Raw genomic sequence first — 24,490 nt, 5'->3', positions numbered from 1 at the left:
ATTTATAATATTACACACTTTCATCTATAAACTTTCAATTTTGCCCTCAAAATAATATTTTATTTATAATTCTATATACCCAATATAACTCAAAACTCTTAACTTGTGTAATCAATGATCAATTTTATTATTTTATTTTTTGAAAAATGACAACGATACAGAATGTTCAAAAGTATATATTCATTAACTTATTTATATTTTATTCAATTAAAAATTAATATTTTTTATAAATATTTTGTATTAAAATTTAATTGTAAACATTTAAATATATATATGTAATTTACTTGTAAATATTTATATATATAATTAATCTACTTATTGTTTAATAGTATTTGTAAAATTGAGTATCACATACATTGATATTTTCTATAAATATTTTGTATTATTATTTAAGTGTTGCATATATATATATTTATAATTATTTAGTTTTCATATTGTTATCTATCTACTTATTTGTTTATTTTTTAATAGTAAAAAGTGAAATTATATTGTAGGAATTTCAAGTGAATAGAGAGTAAAGAATAATAAATTAATAAGAATATGGAGTAAATGAGAAGAATTTATTATATAGAGAGTAAATAGGAAATTAAATTTAGAATTATGGAATTTAATGGAAGTTACCCTTTTATTTTTAATGTAAGATTTATAATATTATGATAAAGTAAATATTGTAGAAAAAATGAGGTATTTTGAAATTATAATTTTCAATTGGACAATTTAAAATAAAAATATATTTTGCGAGTGGACGAAGAGAGTAGTATACTTGTATGATTGTTTGATTTTTATTTGCATTTAAATATTATTTAAATACTTGTAATGTAATACATATTGTATTGAAATTTGTGGTTGTGTTTACTTGTAAATTTTGATTTTGAATTTGGTTTAAAATAATAAAATTGTGTATTGAAATAATTATTTAATATGATATAAATATAAATAAAAAATAAATATTTAATTTGATAAAAAATTATACTCATATCCGTCAAATTTATTCGCATATGTTCCTTAAATTTTATTTTATTAATAATTTTGACAAAATCAAATATTTAACATTCAACTATTACACTCTATTAACACTTATTTACCACAATTATCACTATTACATTCTATCTTCATTTCATTTAACTAACTAAATTTGTAAAAATAGTTTTAACTACTCTTTTTTTTTTTCAATAAAATATAAAGGAGTAAATAATAAAAAGTAAAATTTTTAAAGTAAAGAAATTGTGTATTTAAAAAAAAAAAAAATCAATTTTATATTAAATAATATTGAATAAAATATTTTGTAAAAAAAAAATACTATAATTATTTTTAAAAATACATAATAATAGAAATCTGCCGAAGAAACACCCCCTATTTATTGATTTTTTTAGGGGCAAAAATATCTTTGTAATGGAAAAAGAAAAAAAAAAAGATATTAGCAAATGATAAAGTGGATTCAGCTGTTCAGTGGTCAGCCACCGCCGGAGAAGAATGAACACGCTGTTGCTTCCTCCGCCACCGCTCCATATCCGCCTCCCTCCGCTCCACTATTTCTCTGCTCCGTTGCCCCTCCTTTGCCACCGCCTCTGCGCCGCCGCCCCTCAAAGTTTCAATCTCAGCGCAACCGCCGAGGATCCGTACGACGTCGCTGTACTCCCCAACCCTAGTTACGACTTCACTCCACTCCTCGATTACCTCTCCACTAACTACACTCCGCCGGAGTCGCTCCCCTCCGACCCACCGAGACAGCTGGAGGAAGCCGAGCTCCGCCTCGCGGAGTCGTACGGCGCCGTTCCGGCTCCCCTGTGGCACTCTTTGATTAAGAATCTCTCCTCCTCGCCTTCCTCCTTTTCCACTGCCTATTCGTTGGTTACCTGGCTTCAGAGGCACAATCTGTGCTTCTCCTACGAGCTTCTTTACTCAATTTTGATTCACGCGTTGGGGAGGAACGAAAAGTTGTACGAAGCTTTTCTGTTATCGCAGCGTCAGAGCTTGACTCCATTGACATACAATGCCCTAATTGGGGCTTGCGCGAGGAACGATGATCTCGAGAAGGCGTTGAATCTGATGGAAAGGATGAAGCGAGACGGTTACCAATCCGATTTCGTCAATTACAGCTTGATTATTCAATCACTGATGAGGAGCAACAGCGTGGATGTGTCGATATTGGAGAAATTGTACAGTGAAATGGAGGTGGATAGCATCGAATTAGACGGGCAGCTGTTCAATGATCTGATTTCAGGCTTCGCTAGGGCTGGAGATGTAGACAGAGCAATGTATTTCTTCGGGATGATGCAGGGGAATGGAATGACTCCGAAGACGAGCACCATTTTTCTGGTGGTGAATGAGTTAGGGAATTTGGGGAGAATTACAGAGGCGGAAGCTGTGTTCGAGGAGTTTAAGGAAGGTGGATTGAAGCCGAGGACGAGAGCTTACAATGCTCTACTGAAAGGGTATGTGAAGGTGGGAGCCTTGAAGGATGCAGAGTACATTGTGTCGGAGATGGAGAGGGCCGCCGTTTCGCCTGACGAGCATACCTATAGCTTGCTCATGGATGCTTACGGTAATGCCGGCAGGTGGGAGAGTGCTCGAATAGTCTTGAAGGAGATGGAGGCGAACGGCGTGAAGCCTAATTCGTACGTGTTTAGCAGGATCTTGGCGACGTGCCGGGACCGTGGAGAGTGGCAGAGATCGTTTCAGGTGCTGAAGGAGATGAAGGTCTGTGGAGTCAATCCCGACCGGCAGTTCTACAACATAATGATCGATACATTTGGGAAATACAATTGTCTCGATCATATGATGGCTGCGTTCGAGAGGATGAAGGAGGAGGGGATTGATCCGGATACGGTGACATGGAATACGCTGATCGATTGTCACTGCAAGCAAGGTCATCACGACACAGCAGAGGCATTGTTCAGAGAAATGCGGGAGAGCGGGTTTTTGCCTTGCACGACGACGTATAACATCATGATCAATTCGTTTGGGAGTCAAGAACGGTGGGATGATGTGAAGGATTTGTTGAGGAAGATGCAGGGGCAAGGATTGCTGCCTAATGTCATCACCTACACGACGCTGGTTGATATTTACGGGCAATCGGGTAGATTCAACGATGCGATCGAGTGCTTGGAGGTGATGAAATCGGCTGGACTAAAACCATCTTCCACAATGTACAATGCTTTGATTAATGCCTATGCGCAGAAGGTATATTCCTCTCCGAAAATCGAATCTTGATATTCTTGCGGGGCTGCAACGTAGTTTTGTGTAAAGTAGTGTGTTAAATTTGTCGACAGGGATTATCCGAGCTAGCCTTGAATGCATTTAGGGTCATGCGAGGCGATGGTTTGAAACCGAGCCTTTTGGCTCTTAACTCGTTGATTAATGCTTTCGGAGAGGATAGGAGAGATGCTGAAGCATTTGCCGTATTGCAGTACATGAAGGATAATGTGAGCGAATCGAATGTATTGATTGATTGCGTATATTGTTTTATGTGGCTGTTTCTGTTCAAGCTAAATCTTTGCGAATGCAGGACTTGAGACCCGACGTTGTCACTTACACGACACTCATGAAAGCTTTGATCCGCGTTGAGAAGTATGAAAAGGTTCGTCGTCAATTTAGAAACAAATAGAGCAAAGAGATAATGTTAGGAAAAATTGCAAAAAATATCCTTCCCATATACTCAATTATCACTTTTGTCATTTATTTATTTCGCTGACATAAATGTTTGCAAAAGTCGTCATTTTTGTCTTTCAGTTGCTTATGGTCGCGCATGGAACAACTATTGTGTGAACATGATGCGCGGTTGAAGGGTAGAAATAATGACTTTTGTAAACGTGAATAATAAATACCAAAAGTGATAATTTGGTATAATTGAAAAATATTTTTTACAAATTTCTCCATAATGTTAATGTTTTAGTTGTTCCCGCACTATAATAAGGTTTTAAGTACGATGGTCATTTAACATGGTATCAGAGTCGGATAATTATATTTTAGTTCCACCACATATCATAAGATTCTCGCTCTTGAAAATCTATGCTCTAATGATCTCTATGCAACTCAAAACTTCACCAATTCTTCGTCGTCCACGTCCAAGTCCAAGATTCGTAATATATAAATAAATGATGTGTATCCCATATACAAGTGAGATGTCTTCCAATCATTTTTGCTCATGTGTTCTTGTCGGGTTTGAATTTCAGGTTCCTTCTGTATTCGAGGAAATGCTGCTCTCCGGATGCGCTCCCGACAGAAAAGCTAAAGCGATGCTTCGATCTGCTCTACGGTACATGAAGTCTGCTCTAAAACTATAGCTCGATTCCATTCGCATCCGATATGGAATCTCTAGCCACCGATCTCACCACGGCAAAAAGTTGAGGTCCGTAACCCCGCTTACACAATCGATGTGTACCCGATCAACCGTTTGGATTCGATTGTTCGTTATTGTTGCATTACGGAAACTACATTTGGCGCAGGCTGGACGAGGGGGCGGCGTCGATGCAATGCCCCGACTCGAAGTGTCCCGGTAGGCGTCGATAGCGTCGATTGTACAGTGTATATGGAAAAACACAAAGGTACAAAGGTGGATATTGAGTAAGGAATTAATGTTGTAGAATTCATTAGAATACTGATAATGGATTGGGATGTTAAGGAAGGAATCGTCCAATTATAACGTCGGAATTTGCAATCGCTATTTTTAAAAGCATTATGCTGAACAAGATCTGGAATTGTGAAGTTTGAATTATAACTTCACAGTCATAAGTGTATTTACGTAACAAATAGATATTTTTTTAAAAGAAAGAGAAATAAATAGTTTTAGTGAGGAGTGAGTATTTTTCAATTTAAGATATTATAAAATTACTTTTTATAATTTTCTATTTATATTTAAATTTAATTATAAAACTATCACAAATAAATAAAAATAATAAATAAATAAAATATTTTAAGAAAACAAATAATTTTCTTTTTTTTTTTTTTTTACTATAATAATAGCCGGTTCCGTTACTATCAAGCGCCAAGAGCACCGTCACCACCTCTCTCATCGAGTTTTGGTGTGTTTGTTTTGTATTTTGGTATTTTTTTATAAAAAATTATATAAATAATATAAAAATATAAGATGGATAATATATTATGCATTTGTTGATAAAATATATATATATAATTATATTGAGAATATATATGTTTAATAAAATATAATATGTATTTCACAAAAAAAAAAAAAAACAATAAAAATCGAACTATACAAACCACAATAGATTGTTTACATATAACTATTTTAAAGAAAAAAATTGCTACTATTAGACTATTAGTCAATAATATATGATGCGCTTTTGCTTTCAATATAATTCAATTCTCAATAGGCATGGTTCTTATAATACTCCCATATTTGTTTAATAAAAAATTAAATAGATATTTTAATAGAATATTTATAATTTTTACTTTTTATAAATCTGTAATTATTTTTTAAAATACAAAATATGAACACATCTTTTATTTTAAATTAGAATTATCATAACTAAATAAAAAACATATTATTTTTTTAATATACAAATTATATTTAAATAAAAATTAAAATAATAAGGCATTTCAAATTAATTTAAATCTAACATAGCCCCCCGTTTCATTTTTTTTTTTTTTTTAGAATATTTGCTCTGGAATTTGTTCCTCAAAATTATTTGACACCTCTCTCTCTCTCTTATGAACAGGCGCCAAGAGAGAGCGAGAGGGAGAGAGAGAGAGAGAGAGAGAGGAACTTCTATGATTCACTCGGATAATCTTGAAAATCCAATTTCACTGAGCAGTCCATGCTCCGGGAACTTTCTCCGCAATCACAGTCGCAGTTCGCCGTCCGGTTAATTGTCGCCGGAATCGATCCCAGATCTGTTTGTATCTTTATCCGCACATGCGAATCTGTATCGTGTGCGTTTTGGAGTAGTATGTAACAGCCGCGTCAATTTTGGCTGTAGTCAAAGACGAATTGTGGTCAGTATAAGTCTGCGCTTGTGAGATCTTTGACTGTTCATTTGACTCCTCGAGAAAATGTTGATGACTCACTCGTTTGAGTGGATTATTTTACTCTTCTATTGTTTATTTCGGCGATATATTGATTTCCGTTTGAAGGAATTGAACTTGATGATTAACAAACTTGCTACTATGTGTAATTTTCAACCTAATTTCGTACTCAAATTCGTGAATCCTGTTCGCTTGTGCTTATTTAATTTTTCTCTGTTATTCGTTGGATCTTGAGCCTAATTGCACTGATATCTTACTGATGAGTGTTGAACAGTCCCCAAAGTATAATCAGTTATTGATAGCGGTTTATTTTCTTTGGTTTTTGATTGATTTTTATACAGCCAGATTTTGCTAACTATGTGCAATATTAAGTAGAAATTTCTTTAATGAAGAGAGTATTTACATTGTAATGAATTGTTGATCAGAAACTCCGGAATCTGGATGATGTTATGGTACTATGAACAGAAATTGGGGAACATGGTGATTTGATTGATAGAATCTATTTCCATTTCATATCTAATATGGTTTCCATTTGATCAGGTGAGGAGATTTTGATAAGAGTGATGATTTGATGAGAAGAACTGATGTTATTTGCAGTAGAAGGAGGAGGTTTTTTCTCTTCTTCAGCTTCTGGATACACTAACGGCCTAAAGCTTCTTGTGTTGGGTCGGGAAATCGAAGAGGAACCAATGAGAGTAACGCCGTGGAATCAGTACCAGTTGGTGGACCAAGTGACCGATCCTTCTCTCCAGCTGGCTTCAGCGAAGAACTGGCTTGTCCGTGGGCGTGCCGCCTCCTTGGTGTGCTTTGGTCGAACCACAGCTCAACCTGAATGCACGTCCCATCTGAAAGTCGGTCCTAATCAAAACAAAGAAGTATTGCCCGAGCCTGTGGCTTTTGATGAGAGTAAAGATCAGGCACACCTGGTTAATCCTACTAGTTACGATGATCTTGGCAGCAAGTTGAGTAGTCGAAAGAGTAGCTTGAAGAAATCGAAGAAAAATGAAGCTATTACCTTCATTGATGGTGGTGGTAGAAATAATCGAAAGTGTGGAGAGTTTCTTGAACAGGTCGATGGCGTCGATTGTCATATAGATAGGAAGAGAGTTCAGTGGACAGACATATCTGGGGGAGAGCTGTTTGAGATTCGGGAGTTCGAGATGAGGTATGAAAGTTTACAATTCATAATCGAATTTTAATATGAAGCATTCAACGTTTCTCGAGTATAAATGCATCTACATTGTTGTTGTGATTGATTTTTATTCGATATTCGTTTCAGTGAAGATGGATCAGATTTCAACTACGATCTTGAGAACGGGAAGGTATGTTCGTGCAAAGTCATGTGATCCAAAGGTGCCCGCGGTGAAAATACCGAATGGGATCGAAGCATGGACCATTGATATATCGGGTTAATCTTCTTGCCTCATTTCAATATTGTGTGCAATTGAATTACTGCCTTGTGATTCTAGTTTGTTGTTGTTTCGATTTTGGTTCTGGTTCCGGTTTGACCCCTGCATCGGCCATTCCTCGTCGTCGAGGAATGACTTGCTGGGCCTTTGTAGTTGTCCATATGAAAAGTTTTACCTTGAGTTACTGCTGTTAAAAGAGGCATCAATCATCATATCCTAGCTATTGTGTTTTCATGGTTTTGTTTTCTTGTAATTTTTTAAATTCTACAATGGGACAGATGCAAATAAAATGTAATACTATAAACAAAACAAGAGGTTTTATACAATAAATTTGTGGAAAGATTTAAAACAGAAGTTTGGCATGAGGGTGAATAAATTTTACCTTTGGTATCCTCTTGTTCTTTAAATTACTCGACAGCCTACGCCTGCCTTCCCTCGACTACAGCCACTCGAGCTTGCCCCGGTGCTCGATGAGGTGTTGAATTTTACCATTAGGTAAGAGGGAGAGATTCCTCACCTTAGCAGGTTTAGTGTCGTACTTAGCTTTGAATCTTGGCAACGGCTTCTTGTGTTCTTCTTCCATGATCTTTGAACTATCCGGCGAGACCTCATCAAGAAACTCGTCTGCTATGTCCCCGTCTTCGTCTATTTTAAGACGCCTCGCGTACCATCTCAAGCCCTGATCAATTTTGAAGAATGCTAAGGAATTATTCGTAACACGAATATCAAATTGTTGGAATATCAGCGGTAGCTTAGTTGATGATCTCGAGCCTCCGAGTATATTCCAAGTTAGATGTATACCACTGAGATCATCTATTGAGTCGTACTTATAATTACATGTAAAATTTCAAGTATTTTTTTTTTTGAAAACATCATATTAGAAACACAATAGGACTAAATATAATTTTTCACTATTGATAATTTTTTTTCCAAGTCTAAGTAAGTCAAAAAACTAACAAATCCTTCAAACAAGATCATCAATTCTAGCAAAATCAGCACAATGCATCAGCCACCAGATCTGGTCAAAACTAAGCTCAACGAAGCAATTCAATGCTTACAAAAGGAACATAACTTCCAAGCAATCAACTAACCAAAACCGCAATCAGAAACCAGAAAAAAAAAAAAAAAAAAAAAAGAAGAAGAAGAAGAAGATAGGGATAAAAGGAGACCTGAATTCCGCCGTCGCCGGCGGGGCAGAACACCAGGAGTGGCGGAATTGGAGCTCGTTCGACGGGGACTTTCACTGGAACACTAAATCCTTTCATCGGAACATGATCGGGCGGAGACGTCGCTGCCAGTGCCACCGGCACGGAAGACGAATGCAGCGGCGGAATTGCAGCGGCATGGCGGTGGTCGTCGACGTCGTCGTCGTCGTCGTCCTTGGCAATCCCTAGGAAGCCGGCGAGTCGCTTAAATAAGCCCATAATTGGGGCTACAATACATATGCGCAGAGTGAGAGTGAGAGTGGAACTGATTTAGGGTTTGGAATTAAGCAGCAGCAGGTTGAGGTTGGGCAACCACAAATTGGGGAAAATTTTAGTAGTAGAATAAAGCTGACCGTACTAGTGGTGAACTATTTTGTGAACTGTAACCCTCACCGTTCTTTCTATATTTACCCCCAAAATACTCTACTCTCTAAATACGAATTTTTTTGTTTCTCTATATATATACCATTTGGTCTTGCAGCTATATATAGTTTTTCTTATATGACTTGACCTAATTTACAAGCTATATTCGAATCACGCTCCTGTGTATATTTCATTATATATATTTTTATTTTTAGTTTTTTAATTACAAAGCAATTATCTTAAAAATATTTTTATTATTATTTTTTTTATAAATATTTTTATTTTACCATCACAATATTATTTTTTATTAAAAATGACAAAATTATCTTTACACTATTTTTAACTATCAATTATCATTAAAATATTATTATTTTTAAAAATTTAAAAAATAAATAATTACCTTCAAATTGAACATAAGAAGTATATAATGAATCTTCCTCTTAATTTTGTTTATGCTTATCTTTAGTTTTTTGGATTTGACACATACAATGCTACAACGTGGAGCCCGTTTTTAGCTAAATAGATCATTTTAAAAAGATATAACTTTTATTTAAAAATTGAGAAAAATAGTAGGTGCCACTACATATTATTTTGTTTATGTATATATAATTATATATCAATTTTTGTATTGGATTCAAATCGAATTTCAGGATTGTTGCCTATTTTGCCAGTTCTAATGATAATATTTCCAATAAGGTACTATTATTTTTGTTTCTATATATGTATATATCAATTAATTAAAAAAAAAAAAAACTCAAACATTTATTTTTATAGTACAAGATATTAAATCTAACTACTATTCACAAAATACAACATGAAAACAAGGTGGGCTACAAATTCAAATTGGGCCATCGACTGAGGCCCAATCTCAACCTATTTTAAGAACATACTATCATAAAATGCAACAAACTAAAACAACAAAATTTGTTCAGTTTGCAACATACTCCGGTTCAGTTATGGGAATAAAAAAATAATTTACTCTATTTTTTAACAATTTTTTATAGTATTAATATAAAAACAATATTTTGAATTGAATTCGAAAAAATAAAATATATATTATATATTAAGAATTATATCAGTAAAACAAATTATTTTAGCGAACAGAATCTCTGTATAAATTTAGAAAAATACAAAGGTTTTAAAACATTCCAAATTAATTAATATATCTATTTAATCATTTATATATTGTTGAACTAATTACCACATAAGCTATAATTGTATAGTGCATTTATTAATCGGTCCAATAAAGTAAAGTCCCATATGGAAAATTTAAAAATAAAATCATATTTATCATTTTTTTTTTGGTTATAATATTTTGTTTTTGGTCCAAAAATTGACAGAAAGTTTGTTGCACACTTTACACTATGAGAATGAGACTTAGGCAACTTAGGCATCTAAAATATTTCCAATAAAAATTATATGTAACTATATTTGAGATTTTATTTCCTCATGGAAAGATCCAAAATTTCTTGTATCATTGATCTATTCAACTTACCAAGGGTATGTTTTGATGTTTTCTTACATTATTTTAAATTTGATTTCTTAATTAAAAACAAATCAATTTTAGTATGAGTTATGTTTTTCAGAACAAAATTAAAAACATAAACAAACACGGTTAGATGAGAGTATCCAAGAAACTAATATTTTCTTTGTATTTCTAAGCTCATTTTCACACTACACGCCATTCTTGCATTTTCGGAATCCTTTAAGGTCCCGTTTGGTTGGATTAATTTAGATTTAATAGTTGGTTTTAAATGAATGAATTTAAATTACTTCTTTCATCGTTTGATTAATATATATATATATTTAAAATGACACAATATAAAAAGTATTTTATGTATTAAAAATATAATACTTCCGTTCACCCAATAACGTTTTTAGATGAAATAGTTTTTGGCGTGTGGTACAAAAAATTGTGTTAAAAATATAAAATATATTATTTTAGAATGAATATTTTTTACTCTTTTACTTTTATAATGACTTTTTAATTTTTTAGAATGAGTATTTTGGATTTTTTAATTTTGTATTTATTATTATTTTCATATGAAAATTAGAATTGAAAAATAGGATTGAAAATACAAAGCCACTGAATTATAATCCAAAATCAAATAAGAGAAAAATTTTAATAATAAAAGCGAGGAATTGAACCCACAACATATACAAACTAAAATATTTGCCATTAATCAATATTGTAATTTTGGTTTTTATTTAAAAAATTAATAAATATATAAAATTTTTAAAATTTAAATATTAATTTTAAAAATCGAGCCGGTCAGGCAATGCCCGAAAATTTTTGGGTCTATTTTAAATACTCGGATATTTACCACCTCTATTAAAAGTAAATTTTAAGTTTGAGAATAATAAATTTTTTTATTAAATAATAAGAACTTACAACCAAACACTCTTATAGCATTTATCTCTATATATATGTATATGTAACAAAATAATTTCATTACACACACATCACACAACAATATGTTTCCCCAAACCCTTCGGACACACATTGCTCTTCTCTTCGCCATGTCCTTAATTATTTCCATTTCATTAAACGGCGGCGCCGGCGCTGGCGCCGCCAATTCTACCTTAATCGAAAGGGCTTGCTCCAATAGACACATCGAGTTCAATAGCCAGTTGTGTCTCCAAATCCTTAACTCGGACAATCGAATAGTGTCGGCGTCGAATTTCTTCGACTTATCCATCGCCATAATGGAACAAGGAATTTCCAACGCTACGATGACGAGGAAGCTCATCGAGAGCCTCATTACAAAGGGTAATGTTACTTACATCCTCGGAGATTGCAAAGAATCGTACAACTCGGTCATAGCGTCAATGAATAGTGCTTTGTCCGAAGTGAGAGACATGAAGGCATACGATACGGCGACGTATGATCTCCTCCTTGCCGGCACGGACAACGTCCAACGTTGCAAGGAAGTTTTGGGTGGTAAGAAGGGTAATTATAATGAGTATGGGGTTATTGTGAGCGGGAATACGGCGGCCACGATATATGGGTTGTCTGCGTACCAGGCTGTCGATGTTCTTTCGCAGCAATAAGATGGTTTTGGTTGTTGTTAAAAAATAGTTACTATTGTTGAATAACGACGTAGATCAGTATGATCGATCTTGTTCTATGTAAAGAAATAACATGCTTTGTTTACTCAGCAATATTTTGGAAATTTATCAAAATATTTAATAATATATAGTTTTAGCAGAACATTTATTTACAAAATTCTAAAATTTAAAAACTCTACAAAAATTCATGTCTAAACAAATAAATTTGGCTAGATAAGCATATATATTATTTGAAAATAACAGATGATGTGTTATTTTTGTCTCTTTTTTTTCACATTTTTCCAAAAAATCAATATTTTTTTATATATAAAAGAAAATATATTTTTTAAATTCTCATAATCACGAATTCATTTTCGTACCACCAAGGCATTTTTGTAGACACAGAAATTTAGGTGAAATATAATTAGTAAATAATTAAAAATATATTAGTAAAAATAATCATATAATAAAATAATTATAAATTAAAATTAAAATAATTAATTAGTATAATTAAAATTTAAAAAAATTATAAATTAAATTTTTTAAAATAAAATTAAAATGTATAACAAAATAAGTGGGACAAAAGAAATTGAAAAGATGCACATAAAAAAAAAAAAAAATGGGACTGAAAGATTATATACTTACTATTATATGGAGTATTAAGAAAATACGGTTTCTGCCAAAAAAAATTCCAACTAAAATTCCAAGTCTGCCACTAGACATCTATATATCTATTGTAGCTATTTTTTTTCAAATAACAAGACTCAATAACTTAGAAAACTATTAACCAAAAGTTCAAAAAATAAAATAAAATAAATACATATGATAAATGTAAGACAGTACTTTTTTTTCACAAAATATTTAATATTTGAATTTTTTATTGGTATTTTTTGTATTCTTAGGGTGTGTTTGGTATATAGAAATGAAGCCAGAGAAATAAAAAAAGTGTCATTTTTCTTATTTGTTTGAGTAGAAAAATAGAAATTAAAAATAAATTATTTTTATTTATCTGTTTTCATTACTCTCCTATATGTAGAGAGAGAAATTAAGAGAAATAATATATATATATATTTTAATTTTTTTAAATCTTTTTTGTACTATCTAATTTATATCTATATATTTTTTAATATATTATTTTAATTTTACAAAATTAAATTAAATTTATTGTTAAAGTATTTAAGTTTTACGATTTTTTAATAAATTATACTAAAATATAAAACATCGAATATAATTTATAATTTTTTTAAAAAAAAAATTCATCAAAAATACTTTTCGTGAATTTTCATTTGATAAATGTATGATCCATTCATATAACTGCATATTTATATATGTATATATATTTCTCAATTGATTCTCTATTTTAACCGACAACAGAATTAATTCACATTCTCTACTGATTCAATTTCTCTCCAATTATATTATCTACTCAATTTATCTGCAATTTCATTATGTATACCAAACGTGAACTTAATATTGTATGTGGAAATAATGTGCTGATTTTCGTTACCTAAGACTAAAACACGAAAAACACATTAAATAAGCAGTATAAGCAGTTATTGCAGGCCAATTGTAAAATTTTTTTATTGTATGAAAAAAAAAAATTAAAAATTAAAACTCACCCACCTATATATACACATATACATATATTTATTTATTTTAAATTATATTGTCAAAAATGCTGTTCTCAACCCTAATTCAGACACGGATCACTTTTATTGCACTCAACATCATCTCCTATTCTCTATTCCTTCCCCCAATCGCCGCCGCCCCCGGCACGGCGGCGCCCGCGGCCGCCCCAGGACCCGCCGGCGCTCCCCCGCTTATCAAACATGTCTGTCAGAGCGGAAATCCAACATTCGACGCCGACCTCTGCGTACGGCTTCTTAAATCCAACGAAGAGGCGAGATCCGCCGCCGATTTTCACTCCTTAGCGATGGCGATTGGGAAGCAGGGAATCTCGCACGTGAACCGCACGCGCGAGCACGTGGAAAACATGTTTAACAAGACGGCGGCCGGCGGCGCAATCGAAGTTTGTAGGAAGGCGTACGGCGGAGTGATGGTGACTTTGAAGAGCGCAGTGAATGAATTGAAGGATCCGATGACTTATAATTTGGCTTCTTATGATATGTTGCTTGCCGGTACGGACAGCATCGGTCGGTGCCAGGATGCGGTCCGCCGCGACAACGTGACGGACGAGGTGGTCTTGTCGGGGAATAAGGCGGTGGTCGTTTTTGGGCTGTCGGGGAATAAAGCTGTTGATGAAATCCGACGACAGGATTTAACTAATTATTATATATACTGACTAATTATTGTCTGAAATTATAAATAAATTAATAATACAACTTTCTAATAATTTAAATTTTTAGATGAGACAATCATTGCGCCTATCATATGAGCTGACGTGAATTTATTTGACGGGAGAGTTGGACTTTTATTTGTGTATAAGGAACTTGATTTTATCCGTTGGAATAAATTCTTTTAAAGTAATATTTTTTTAAAAAAATACTCCCTTCGTTCACGTCCACGTTGTCGTTTCTGTTCGTCCCACGTACCATGTCATTTTCTATTTTTGAAAAATGATTATACACTTTAATCTATTTTAAACTTTTTAATTTTATTTTCATTAATACATTATTAATTATCTACTACTTACGCCCCTTTTAAAATACGGTGTCTACAATATAACATACACGGCATGTGGGACGGAGGTAGTATATTTTGACATAATAAAATTAAAAATATTTTTAAAATGTAAATACTAAGCTTAATTATTTTATTTATTAAACCTCTAAAATTTATTAATTATTTAATAATTGTAAATTGTTTATTATAAAATAATACTATATATCTTTTAAATTTTGGACATTTATATTATAAATTTTGATTTGAAGCACAATATATAAATAAAAAATAAACTTATAATTTAAAGTCAGATCAATTACACTTTACAAATTATTTTAAAATATAATAATTATATAATTTCTTTGCACTTATTGTTGGGTTTCGGCTTGTGATTTGTAATGATACATTTCTATATTAAAGCCCAAAGTTGTAAAGCTGTGGTCCAATTTTTATCTTAGTCCATTAACCGATAAAGTTGTCGAGACCTTATCTGAGTCGTTGGATCAAGGGTTTTGTTATTAGCTATTGGATCGATGTTAAGCCGCTGCTCTTCAAATTATTAGACATTCAGTCATGGACCGATATTGCAATTCTCTCTGCTCGTTGTCTTCTTCCTCTTAGTTTTTTGTGCGATCGATTGAGGATGTTGTGGTAGGATTTTTCCTCTAAATTGTGGGCTAAGTGTTTCTTAGTGTAAGATTGAGAAATTTGTACAAATATCTTCTTGTATTTGTGAGAATTGATTGTACAAGTTATCGTGGTTAAAATTTGGTATGCGGAATTTAATTAGTTAGTTGTGGCTATTTTAGTCTGAATTGGAGCCGATGTTTCCTTTCAATGCACCTTATATTTGTTTTAAAATTGTGTTAGGAACTTAGCTGAACTTTCTTTTTGTTTCTTGTGTTTTAATTTTTCTGATTCGATGCAATACAAGAGTTATATGTTTATCATATTTTTTCTTGTCGAATTTATGTTTTACTGTACAAAAATACAACATTTCAATTTATTTTTAATTTTTAACATTTCAAATTACGGCATATTAATTATTATTATTATTATTGTTGTTGTTGTTTCAACAGGAGTATTTTTTACCATATTAATTATTTGCAGGTTTTAATCTACTTTTATATTATTTGATTTATGTTTTTTTAGTTCAAGAAAATATATTCAATATCTACTTTTTTAGTAATATCACACATTCAGTTACAATATTTATTTAAAAATAGTGGCTATGTTCATTTGTATTTTCTTGTATGTTTCTTATGGGAATTTTTTGCTTCCGTTATATTTAGTTTTTGGTTTAATTGAGTAGTAAAATTTCATTTTTTTTTATATATTATTTTAAAAATTAATTTTACATTCAAAACATTACATTTAATTTAATTGAATAAATATAAATAAATTAAATTTGGTGGATCAATTGGATGCCTTAATTACCAGAATTAACCAAACATACACTATAGAGAGATGCACAATTTAATTGATAAATTAATTAATTTGGTTTATGTCTGAATTAAATTTAAGATTCATTACCCAAAACTTTAAGTTAAGTTCATCGCCTTTGTTTGGATGCCGTCAAATTGTTTGTAAATAATTAAAAGTTTTAATTATAATATTTTTATGGTGCAATAAATAGATTATTTAGTCCCAAAAATATTGCATCACATTTTTTTTAATATATTAAATATAAAATAATATTTAAAATATCCCATCAAATATTTATTTATAACTATTGACTTCGGTTAAAGTATTGATCAACTCATTCAGTAAATATAATCATATAGCTATATCATAGAAAATGATGTAATAAAAAATACAATATTCTAATGTGAAATTATATTATGTCAATTAATAATGATTTGATTTAATCAAAATACTTTAAATACTCCAATTTTATTATATACTAATATTACGTCAAATAATTATTACTATTTAAAATTTTATTATTTTGTAAATACCTAAACACAACTAAATAAAAGATTTTTACATAATATATTTTTTTAAAAATATTTAATATGGTCTTTTTAGTTTTATTTTTTAACTTAAAAATGAGTAATATATTCCTAATTTAGGGTTTAGGTTCTTAGCAAGAATGACGACCCCCACCCATTATATTTATTTAAAATTTTTACCTACTCCTTTAGTTTAAGTCTAGAAAAAGTTTTGTAATTTTTTCATTAGGTACAATTTTCACCGTTTTATCATTTATATAGAGTTTTTATTAATCTATAAGTATTTTCAATATGAAAGTAAGATTAAAAAAAAATAAAAAATTAAATTAAATTATAACTGGCCAAATAGTAAACTGTCTTAAAAGTAGAGCTGGCAACGAGTCGATTCGTGTCGGGTTGAATACTTTAAACGGGTTAAATTATTTAATTTTAACTCGACCCGTTTATTACCGTGTCGGGTTCGGGTTGACTCGTGTTGATCCATATACATAATTAAGTCGAATTTCTTGAGTTAAATTAAATAATTTTTTGTCGTGTTGTTGTGTTATGTTAGTTTTTATTGGTTTGAGCATAAATTATGTTGAATTATTTAAAATTGAATTTAGTTTAAATTAATTTATGAGAAAATTATTAAATTATGATTATTTTATATAATGAATATATTAATCAATATTAATATATTATAATTGGGTTGTCGTGTTGGGTTCGAGTTGAAAGCTTCAACCCTAACCCGACTCGTTCACTATCGTGTCGAGTTCGTGTCAACCCGTATGCATCGTGGGATTGAAATCTTTAACCCAAACCCAATTATCTCGTATTGGGTTGTGTCGAGTTAGTTTTTCCCAACTCTACCTAAAAGTAAACATCATATTGGTCGGTTTAAAATCAATTGTTTTATTATTATAAATAATCATATTAGGATAAAATTATTATTTAATTTTTCATTATGAATACATAAATATCACTATTTTTATATTTAATTTAAAACACATATTTAATAAAATTAATATATATTTAATTAATATTTTGTATTTAAGTACTAATACAATATCAATATCATTTAGAATTTGTTCTTTTTATTACTTCAAATTCAATTAATATTATTTTTTCAACATAATATTCAATAAAAATATATATATTTTTTATAACATATTATCTCAAAATTATATTTAAATAAAAGCTCAAACTAACATATCACTTAAAATTAATTTAAAAACAAATCCTTATAAGAGATAAATATAGTATAAAAAATAAAAGAATCGAAGACCAAATAAAAGACGAGAGTGATAAAAACAGGTGTAAACAGTAGGTGCAAAAAATAGGCTATCGGTATTTCCTAAAATCATTATTATAACTATGATTATAATTATTACTATAATCTTTAAAAAATAAAAAAAAGAAGTGGACAGGTGTCGGACACGCGTAGAGTTCTTAAAACGTCAACGTGTTGAGCAATACGACGTCGTCAAATCTATCTTTGTATCTGTATTACACAAAATCCAACAAATAGTAAATGAATGCATGCTTTATCCACGTCGTCTCCTCATCTCATCTGAACCTCTTTTCTATTTATAAACACAACTTTTATTTTATTTTTATTTATTTAAATAATTAAAATATTAATATTTTAAAAATAAAATTGGTGTGAAGGAAGTTTCGGAGACAGGCAAAAAGCGTGAGGGGCACCGAAACTTAAAGCGGAGGGAAGATCTAAATTTAGCAAGTGCCAATTATTATATATATTTTTAATATAAAATAAAAGCTAAGGTTTGAATAGAAATAATAATAATAATTTAAAGCAGTGTGGAAAGAATAAATTCAAATGTTTATTTTTGTTGTGTCACCTGCACAGAAAAGGCCTATTTCTACATTTAATCCCACTGTTATACATATGTATAATTTTAAATTAAAATATGTTAGATATTCACATGTTTGTAAGTAATTGTAACATGAATGTAGTGAAATAGTTTAGAAAAAAGAGGACTATTGTGCAATACTTTACTTTATAAATGAGAAATATGCTTTCTAAAAAGAAGTCATTTTTTAAAAATTGGTCTTTTAATTTCGTGTTTTATTTATTGATTTGAATTAATACTCGATTTCTAATTTTCTACGAACTATATATAAACTTGTACGTAACAAAGTAGACTTGAACAATAATTTATATAATTATTTTTTGTTAAATAGTATATGAATATATATAAAACCAATATATCTATATTAAAATTGATGAAGGTAACATACCATTGAGTAGTCAAGGTAGAACACATTAAATTCATATAAAATCAAGTTTCTTCTTTAAAAAGAAAAATAATAATTATAAACATTTCAAAAATTTCCTTTATTAGAAGCTTTTTACTTCAAGCTAGAAATGGGAGCAATTAAAAGTGACATTTCTTTTTGTCTTTGAACAATTTTGAATTATAATGATTTTAGCGATTTGTACCTAATTTTGTCCTATGAGAAGCATATTGATTTTATATGAAATAAAATGTAAAACTTATCGATCAAATATATATATATATATCATATATTAAAATGACATTGTGACTAGAGATAAATGTCTCTAATAAATTTTCATTCTTATTTAATTATTAATAATACCTTATTAAAATTTATCTTAATTATTGAGTATGTTATATGTATATATACTAAAAATTTCCAAAAGAGCAAACCCAATGGCAGTAACAAAATCATGTCTATGTTTTTTATCGGACAAAACAATAAATGTAAATAATACCTAAACTCTGAATCAAAGTACAAAGTACGATCGACATTTCTGAACCCAAAAAAAAAAAATAATATATAGTACTAATATTATTATTATTATTTTAAGAAAGAAAAGAAAAGTAAAAATCAATTACTGTGAGCTGTATAAAGAGCAGAGTAAAAATTAAATCAAGAAGTTGGGGGATACTGGCCGGAACTCCACGGCGGCGCGGCGAAGGTCGAGGCGGCAGCGCCGCCACCACCGCCTTGCGTTGGCTGCGAGTTTCCTTGTGGGGCAAAATGTATGGTCTGACCACTCGAGAACAGAGATGGGTATTGCGACGCCGGCGGCGAAGGCGCGGCGGCGGAGTAAAGTCCGGCGAACGACGAGCCGTAAAACACTTGCTGGAGAAGACTCGGCGGCGCCTGAAATTCGCCGCCGCTTTGCAGAAGCTGTGAGTATTCCCAGTAATCTCTGGCGGTGCTCTGCAATAAGGATGGAGTCGGAATCGGATTCAGCGCCGGAGCCGGCGCCGGAGGATTGAAGATGGTGGCTGACTGGGATAGCTGCGCCGGCGGTAGAAGCCGCGCGTTTTCGGGAAAATTTAGCTTGGCTCGGCTGCCTCTGAATCGCAGCGCCGCCTCGTCGTAGGCTCGGGCGGCGTCCTCCGCCGTGTCGAAGGTCCCGAGCCAGACTCTGGCGGCCTTCTGAGGATCTCTGATCTCCGCCGCCCATTTCCCCCACGGCCGCTGCCGGACACCTCTGTATTTTCTTCTCCGTTCGCCGGATTGGTCGTCCGGCGCCGGAATTGAGGGTTCTTGAGGTTCACCGGCGGCGGAGGATGACATAGTTGCAGCTCTGATTTCCGTTTCTGAAATTGGGGGAACTGAAATTAAATTAGGGTTTTTATTTCTCCGCAAAATTGACGGCAAAATTGGATATAAAACGATACCAGATTTGAGAGAAGACAGGGATTCTCCGAATCCGCCATAGCCGCCGGCCCGATTCCGATCAGCAAACTGCGAAACGACGTCGTCTTGATCGCGCCTTCTTTTCTGGCCGGCGAGGGAGCCGGAGCTGGAAGAAGAGTAAACAGGGGAAGGCGAGTCGACGCCAGCGGAGGGTATAAAGCTACCCAAACCACCAAACGTCGACGTATTATCAAGAACACCACCGCCCTGCCGCTGCCCCGACACCACGTGCGTCAGCGCGGTCACCATCGCCGACATATCACGTGACTGACTGCGCGGCGAAATGATCGGCGCCGCCGGCGCCACCACGGCCGACAGCAGATAATCCTGTTGCTGCTGCTGTTGCTGTTGCTGTTGCATGTAAAAATACGACAGATTGGGACCGCCGCCTCCCGCCGCTACCTCCCCTTCCGATCCTCTTCCGGTCGCCGGAGATCTGCCATAGCCGCTGTCCTGTCGGTTCGCCACCTTCGATTCACACATAAGCTGGAATCCCTCCCCAAGTAATAAAAAAATCTCTTACAACCTCAACAATTTCGATCAAATAAATCGATCCAATTCAAGAAACTAATCCGCCGGAAAAAGAATCGTTATTATAGAGAGATTGGGGGAGGGGGAGGAAGACCCTTCTATTTATTTTATTTTTTTAAGAATAATTTTTTAAGTCGGACTATATAGGAAGACGAACAGAGAACTACATCGAATTCGGACAACTCGATTCAGATAACTCGATTACCGCCGTTGAATGAATAGTAATCGTAATTAAAACGAATTACAAATGTTGCGAATTCGATTATAATAATCATTAATCATATATTTGTTATTAACATAATATTATTGATAAAAAAAGGCAAAATTTAAGGAAATAAAGCCTGAAAACTGATTTTCAGTCTGACCTTTCAGACGATTAAAGAGAACGTCGGCTTATTGAGTTTGGCGGTGAGAGATGATAGAAATACAGAAAATAAAGATAATTTTTCCTAAATTTGATATTTATTTTTTGGCATATATTACGTCTGATGCAAATTAAAAAATATATATTATTTTATTTTTATTTTTTATGAACTAAATTATATGGTTATATGAGACACTAAGTACAATATTTAACATAAGTTTAGTTATTAAGTAGTTGAATTTTTTAATTTAGTAGATATTAAATAATATAGATTTTTATTAAGGAATTATATAAATTTTAGAAAATCTAGTTTTAAACAATACATTTATTAAAAAATATTAGATTTTTATTATATTTGTTGATTGTATATATATTTAATTTCACAAACTATCATATTGTTTTGTTTTGTTTGTGTGTAAGAAGACAATTTGAAGTTGTTTGTAATATGCTTATCTATGTGGATTTGCCAAAAATAACAATAGGCAAAACGCCTAGAATGCGTTTACTTCAAGGGACTAATTCATTTTTGCATAATTTATAGAATTTTAAATTAATCAATTAATATAAATATATCAATATAGAAGCTAATAAATTACTTACTAAATTACTTAATCATTTTTTAATAAGCTTTTTCAATATTCAAAATTTTTGGTTATACACACACATATATTATATAAATTTTATTGTATTATTCTACTTTGTGTTAGTTAAAAGTACATGCATATTTTTTGTGTGCTTATAAAATTTTGATACAATTTTTTTTATTAAAAAATATGCTCATATTTTTAATAAAAATATATTTAAAAAAATAATAAAAATATTTCACTCTAACAACATAACAAATTCCTAGCGTGAGAACCTTCAGCCACATCCGAAAACTTATACATTGTTTACATATTGCTTTTATATATATATATATATATATATATATAAAGAATATAATAATAATAATAATATAGGATAGGGGTGCGCAAAATATTCGAAATTCGATCCAAATCAAATCGAAATTTAAAATTTGGTTCGGATTTGTTCGGATTGAATTTTTGACAAATTTTGGATTTTCGGATCAGATCAGATCGGTATACTTAAAATTCGAACCAATCCGAAATCCGAAATATAACATTTTAATATATTTTTTTATTATATATTTAATATTTTATTAGAAAATATTATATTTTAATATAAAAAAACTCAAAATTATTAAATATTTTAATATATTTACTTTTATATATTATATATATTTAATATTATAAAATAATAAATATAAAAGAAATTTACAAATTAAAAAAATAATTAAAAATATTTAAAATTTTGAATTTTTTGATTTGGTTCAGATTTTTTAGTTCGAACTTTGGATTTTCGAATTTCGAATTTCGATTATTTCAGCTCGATTCGGATTGATTTTTTCAAAAATTTTGAATTTTCGGATCCGAATGCTCGCCCCTAATCTAGGATTTGAGTTTTTATACTTGACTCAGTTTTAGTATTTTGAATTTTTATATCTTCAAATGAAAATAGTTACAAAATATGTTTTGTTCTTTTATAATAGAAATCTATATTTTAAATAGCAAGTTGAAAAAGAAGACCCCTAAAATGAGATAGAGGGAAAATTATAATATAAAAAAAAAAAAAAAAATCATGGAAAAGGGTTAAATATATACCGATAATATATATGTATGGAATAGGTCATTAATTGGATGACTTTTCTTGTGTTTTGAATCTAATATTCAAATAAAAATATTTATTAAATATAACATCACGTATACAAAATTAAATAATACTATCTTCGTTCAGATTCTAGAGTCTTATTTATTTTTTGCATGTTAATTTTTGAATATTAATTATTATATCAACATATAGTACTCAAAAATACTTCAATTAATGTTTTATAATACTAATAGAAGGACATTTTTTTAAAAAAAATTATACAAATATAATAATATTTTAAATGTTAAGTACAATAACTTAAAAGGTAAATGTAACATTTAGAAACGGAGGAAATAAATATATTGTATAGTATGGAAATTACAAGGATGAAAATTCAGAGCAAAGCGCATTAAAGTTATATAGATAACACTAGTTAAATGTAGTCGATAATACAAGTATCTATATATAGGTAATATTTATTCAATAACTAACAATATATATAATAAAAAATTATTTTACTAAAATAATATTATTTTATATTAACCGTCCAATATACACGTCTTAAGATTATTACAAAATATTTAAAATATTATCCCTTAGAAAATATATATATATATATATGTGTGTGTGGGCAAAGTGATGGTCAAAGCACGTCTTCACACGAGTAGAATTTTTTTTTAAAAAAAAATAAAAATTATATACTTCTATTAAATTAAATTAAATTTCACATAATAATAATAATAATAATAATAATAATAATAAGAGTTTGGCTGAAATGGTACAACTTTAACTGAAAATCAGTGGGGGAAATGAATATATCCCATTGCTGTAATAATCATAATTAGGTGGATTTTGTCGGATTAAGACATACTAATGGATATATATTATCACTTCCCAACATTACTTAAAACTATAAATTATAAGATTATATATATTATAAATTTTATATCAACTTTGCTGTTTTTGTGTTTTGGAGTTCGAGTTTTGGATTTAATTTTTAATATATATAATTATTTGAGTTGATATTTTAATATAAAATAAAAATTATTTTAGTATTTAAAAATATAAAAATTAATTATTAAATTTAGTGTATTTAATATATATATATTTAAAAAAAAGTCAAACAAACACTACCTTAATTTATAGTTTGCTAAATGTCACCTTGTAACAATTTATATGGACCAAATAGGGTCAACCTAGGTTCATTAAGATTATTAGGTACCTACTAAATATATACTACAATATAAAATATTTGGTGTGCTTTTTTGTATAAGATATTTTGGATGAATGATATAGATACTCCTACGTCCCCCGAAACTAAATATCTATTTGCTTTTTGCACGTAGTTTTAAAAATATTAATATTATATTGAGATATAGTATGAATAATGTAGAAATGATTAAAATAACCTTATTAGTATGTGTGATATAAAGGTAATAACATTTGTGTAATATACTATAAATTGTAAAGATATTTGTAATGTTAGGTAGATAGTACGGTTACTAGAAAAAGAAATGGATACTTTGTTATGGGACGGACTAAAATGGAAATATGAATACTTTGTTGTGAGATAGACTAAAATGGAAAAATAGATACTTTGTTATGGGACGGATAGAGTATTACAATTTAGATAAAATATAATAATTAAAAATTATATTAATAAAAATAATTATTATATAATAT

General features: G+C 30.8%; 5 protein-coding genes across 12 annotated transcripts; 3 read left to right on the top strand and 2 right to left on the bottom strand.

The window, feature by feature from the left end:
• Positions 1–1,402: 1,402 nt before the first annotated feature.
• LOC127257058 (pentatricopeptide repeat-containing protein At5g42310, chloroplastic) lies at positions 1,403–7,606 on the top strand. Of its 6 annotated transcripts, XM_051283332.1 has the most exons (8): positions 1,403–3,183; positions 3,273–3,425; positions 3,509–3,580; positions 4,176–4,351; positions 4,449–4,547; positions 5,679–5,955; positions 6,526–7,150; positions 7,265–7,606. In XM_051283332.1, exons 1-4 carry the CDS (start codon positions 1,474–1,476, stop codon positions 4,284–4,286), a joined length of 2,046 nt encoding a protein of 681 aa, XP_051139289.1. In that variant the 5' UTR covers positions 1,403–1,473; the 3' UTR covers positions 4,287–4,351; positions 4,449–4,547; positions 5,679–5,955; positions 6,526–7,150; positions 7,265–7,606. The 6 variants fall into 6 exon arrangements, with proteins under 6 accessions (XP_051139289.1, XP_051139293.1, XP_051139290.1 ...); XM_051283336.1 differs by lacking the exon at positions 5,679–5,955 and having other exon boundaries at positions 6,583–7,150; XM_051283333.1 differs by having other exon boundaries at positions 4,176–4,547; positions 6,583–7,150.
• Positions 6,570–7,493, top strand: LOC127257208 (uncharacterized). The gene is made up of 3 exons (XM_051283587.1): positions 6,570–7,150; positions 7,265–7,307; positions 7,455–7,493. Exons 1-3 carry the CDS (start codon positions 6,570–6,572, stop codon positions 7,491–7,493), a joined length of 663 nt encoding a protein of 220 aa, XP_051139544.1.
• Positions 7,607–7,697: 91 nt separating the features above from the next.
• On the bottom strand, positions 7,698–9,006 carry LOC127257059 (uncharacterized). The gene is made up of 2 exons (XM_051283338.1): positions 8,564–9,006; positions 7,698–8,073 (listed from the first exon to the last, which is right to left on the bottom strand). The coding sequence occupies exons 1-2, from the start codon at positions 8,816–8,818 to the stop codon at positions 7,834–7,836; spliced, it is 495 nt and encodes a 164-aa protein (XP_051139295.1). The 5' UTR covers positions 8,819–9,006; the 3' UTR covers positions 7,698–7,833.
• Positions 9,007–13,685: 4,679 nt separating this feature from the next.
• Positions 13,686–14,483, top strand: LOC127257354 (uncharacterized). Its single transcript, XM_051283737.1, has one exon. The coding sequence runs from the start codon at positions 13,686–13,688 to the stop codon at positions 14,310–14,312; it is 627 nt and encodes a 208-aa protein (XP_051139694.1). The 3' UTR covers positions 14,313–14,483.
• A 4,825-nt stretch (positions 14,484–19,308) lies between these two features.
• Positions 19,309–21,109, bottom strand: LOC127257492 (ethylene-responsive transcription factor ABR1-like). 3 transcript variants are annotated; one of them, XM_051283945.1, is made up of 2 exons: positions 20,247–21,104; positions 19,309–20,180 (listed from the first exon to the last, which is right to left on the bottom strand). In XM_051283945.1, the coding sequence occupies exons 1-2, from the start codon at positions 20,746–20,748 to the stop codon at positions 19,483–19,485; spliced, it is 1,200 nt and encodes a 399-aa protein (XP_051139902.1). In that variant the 5' UTR covers positions 20,749–21,104; the 3' UTR covers positions 19,309–19,482. The 3 variants fall into 3 exon arrangements, with proteins under 3 accessions (XP_051139902.1, XP_051139903.1, XP_051139901.1); XM_051283946.1 differs by having other exon boundaries at positions 19,309–20,165; positions 20,247–21,103; XM_051283944.1 differs by having other exon boundaries at positions 19,309–21,109.
• Between the last annotated feature and the right edge of the window lie 3,381 nt (positions 21,110–24,490).

Source organism: Andrographis paniculata, unplaced genomic scaffold, assembly GCF_009805555.1.
Source record: "Andrographis paniculata isolate CXL003 unplaced genomic scaffold, ASM980555v1 Contig57END, whole genome shotgun sequence".
Taxonomy (NCBI): Eukaryota; Viridiplantae; Streptophyta; class Magnoliopsida; order Lamiales; family Acanthaceae; genus Andrographis; species Andrographis paniculata.
Note: the sequence above shows the minus strand (reverse complement) of the source record. Positions and strands in the feature narration are given on the sequence as shown.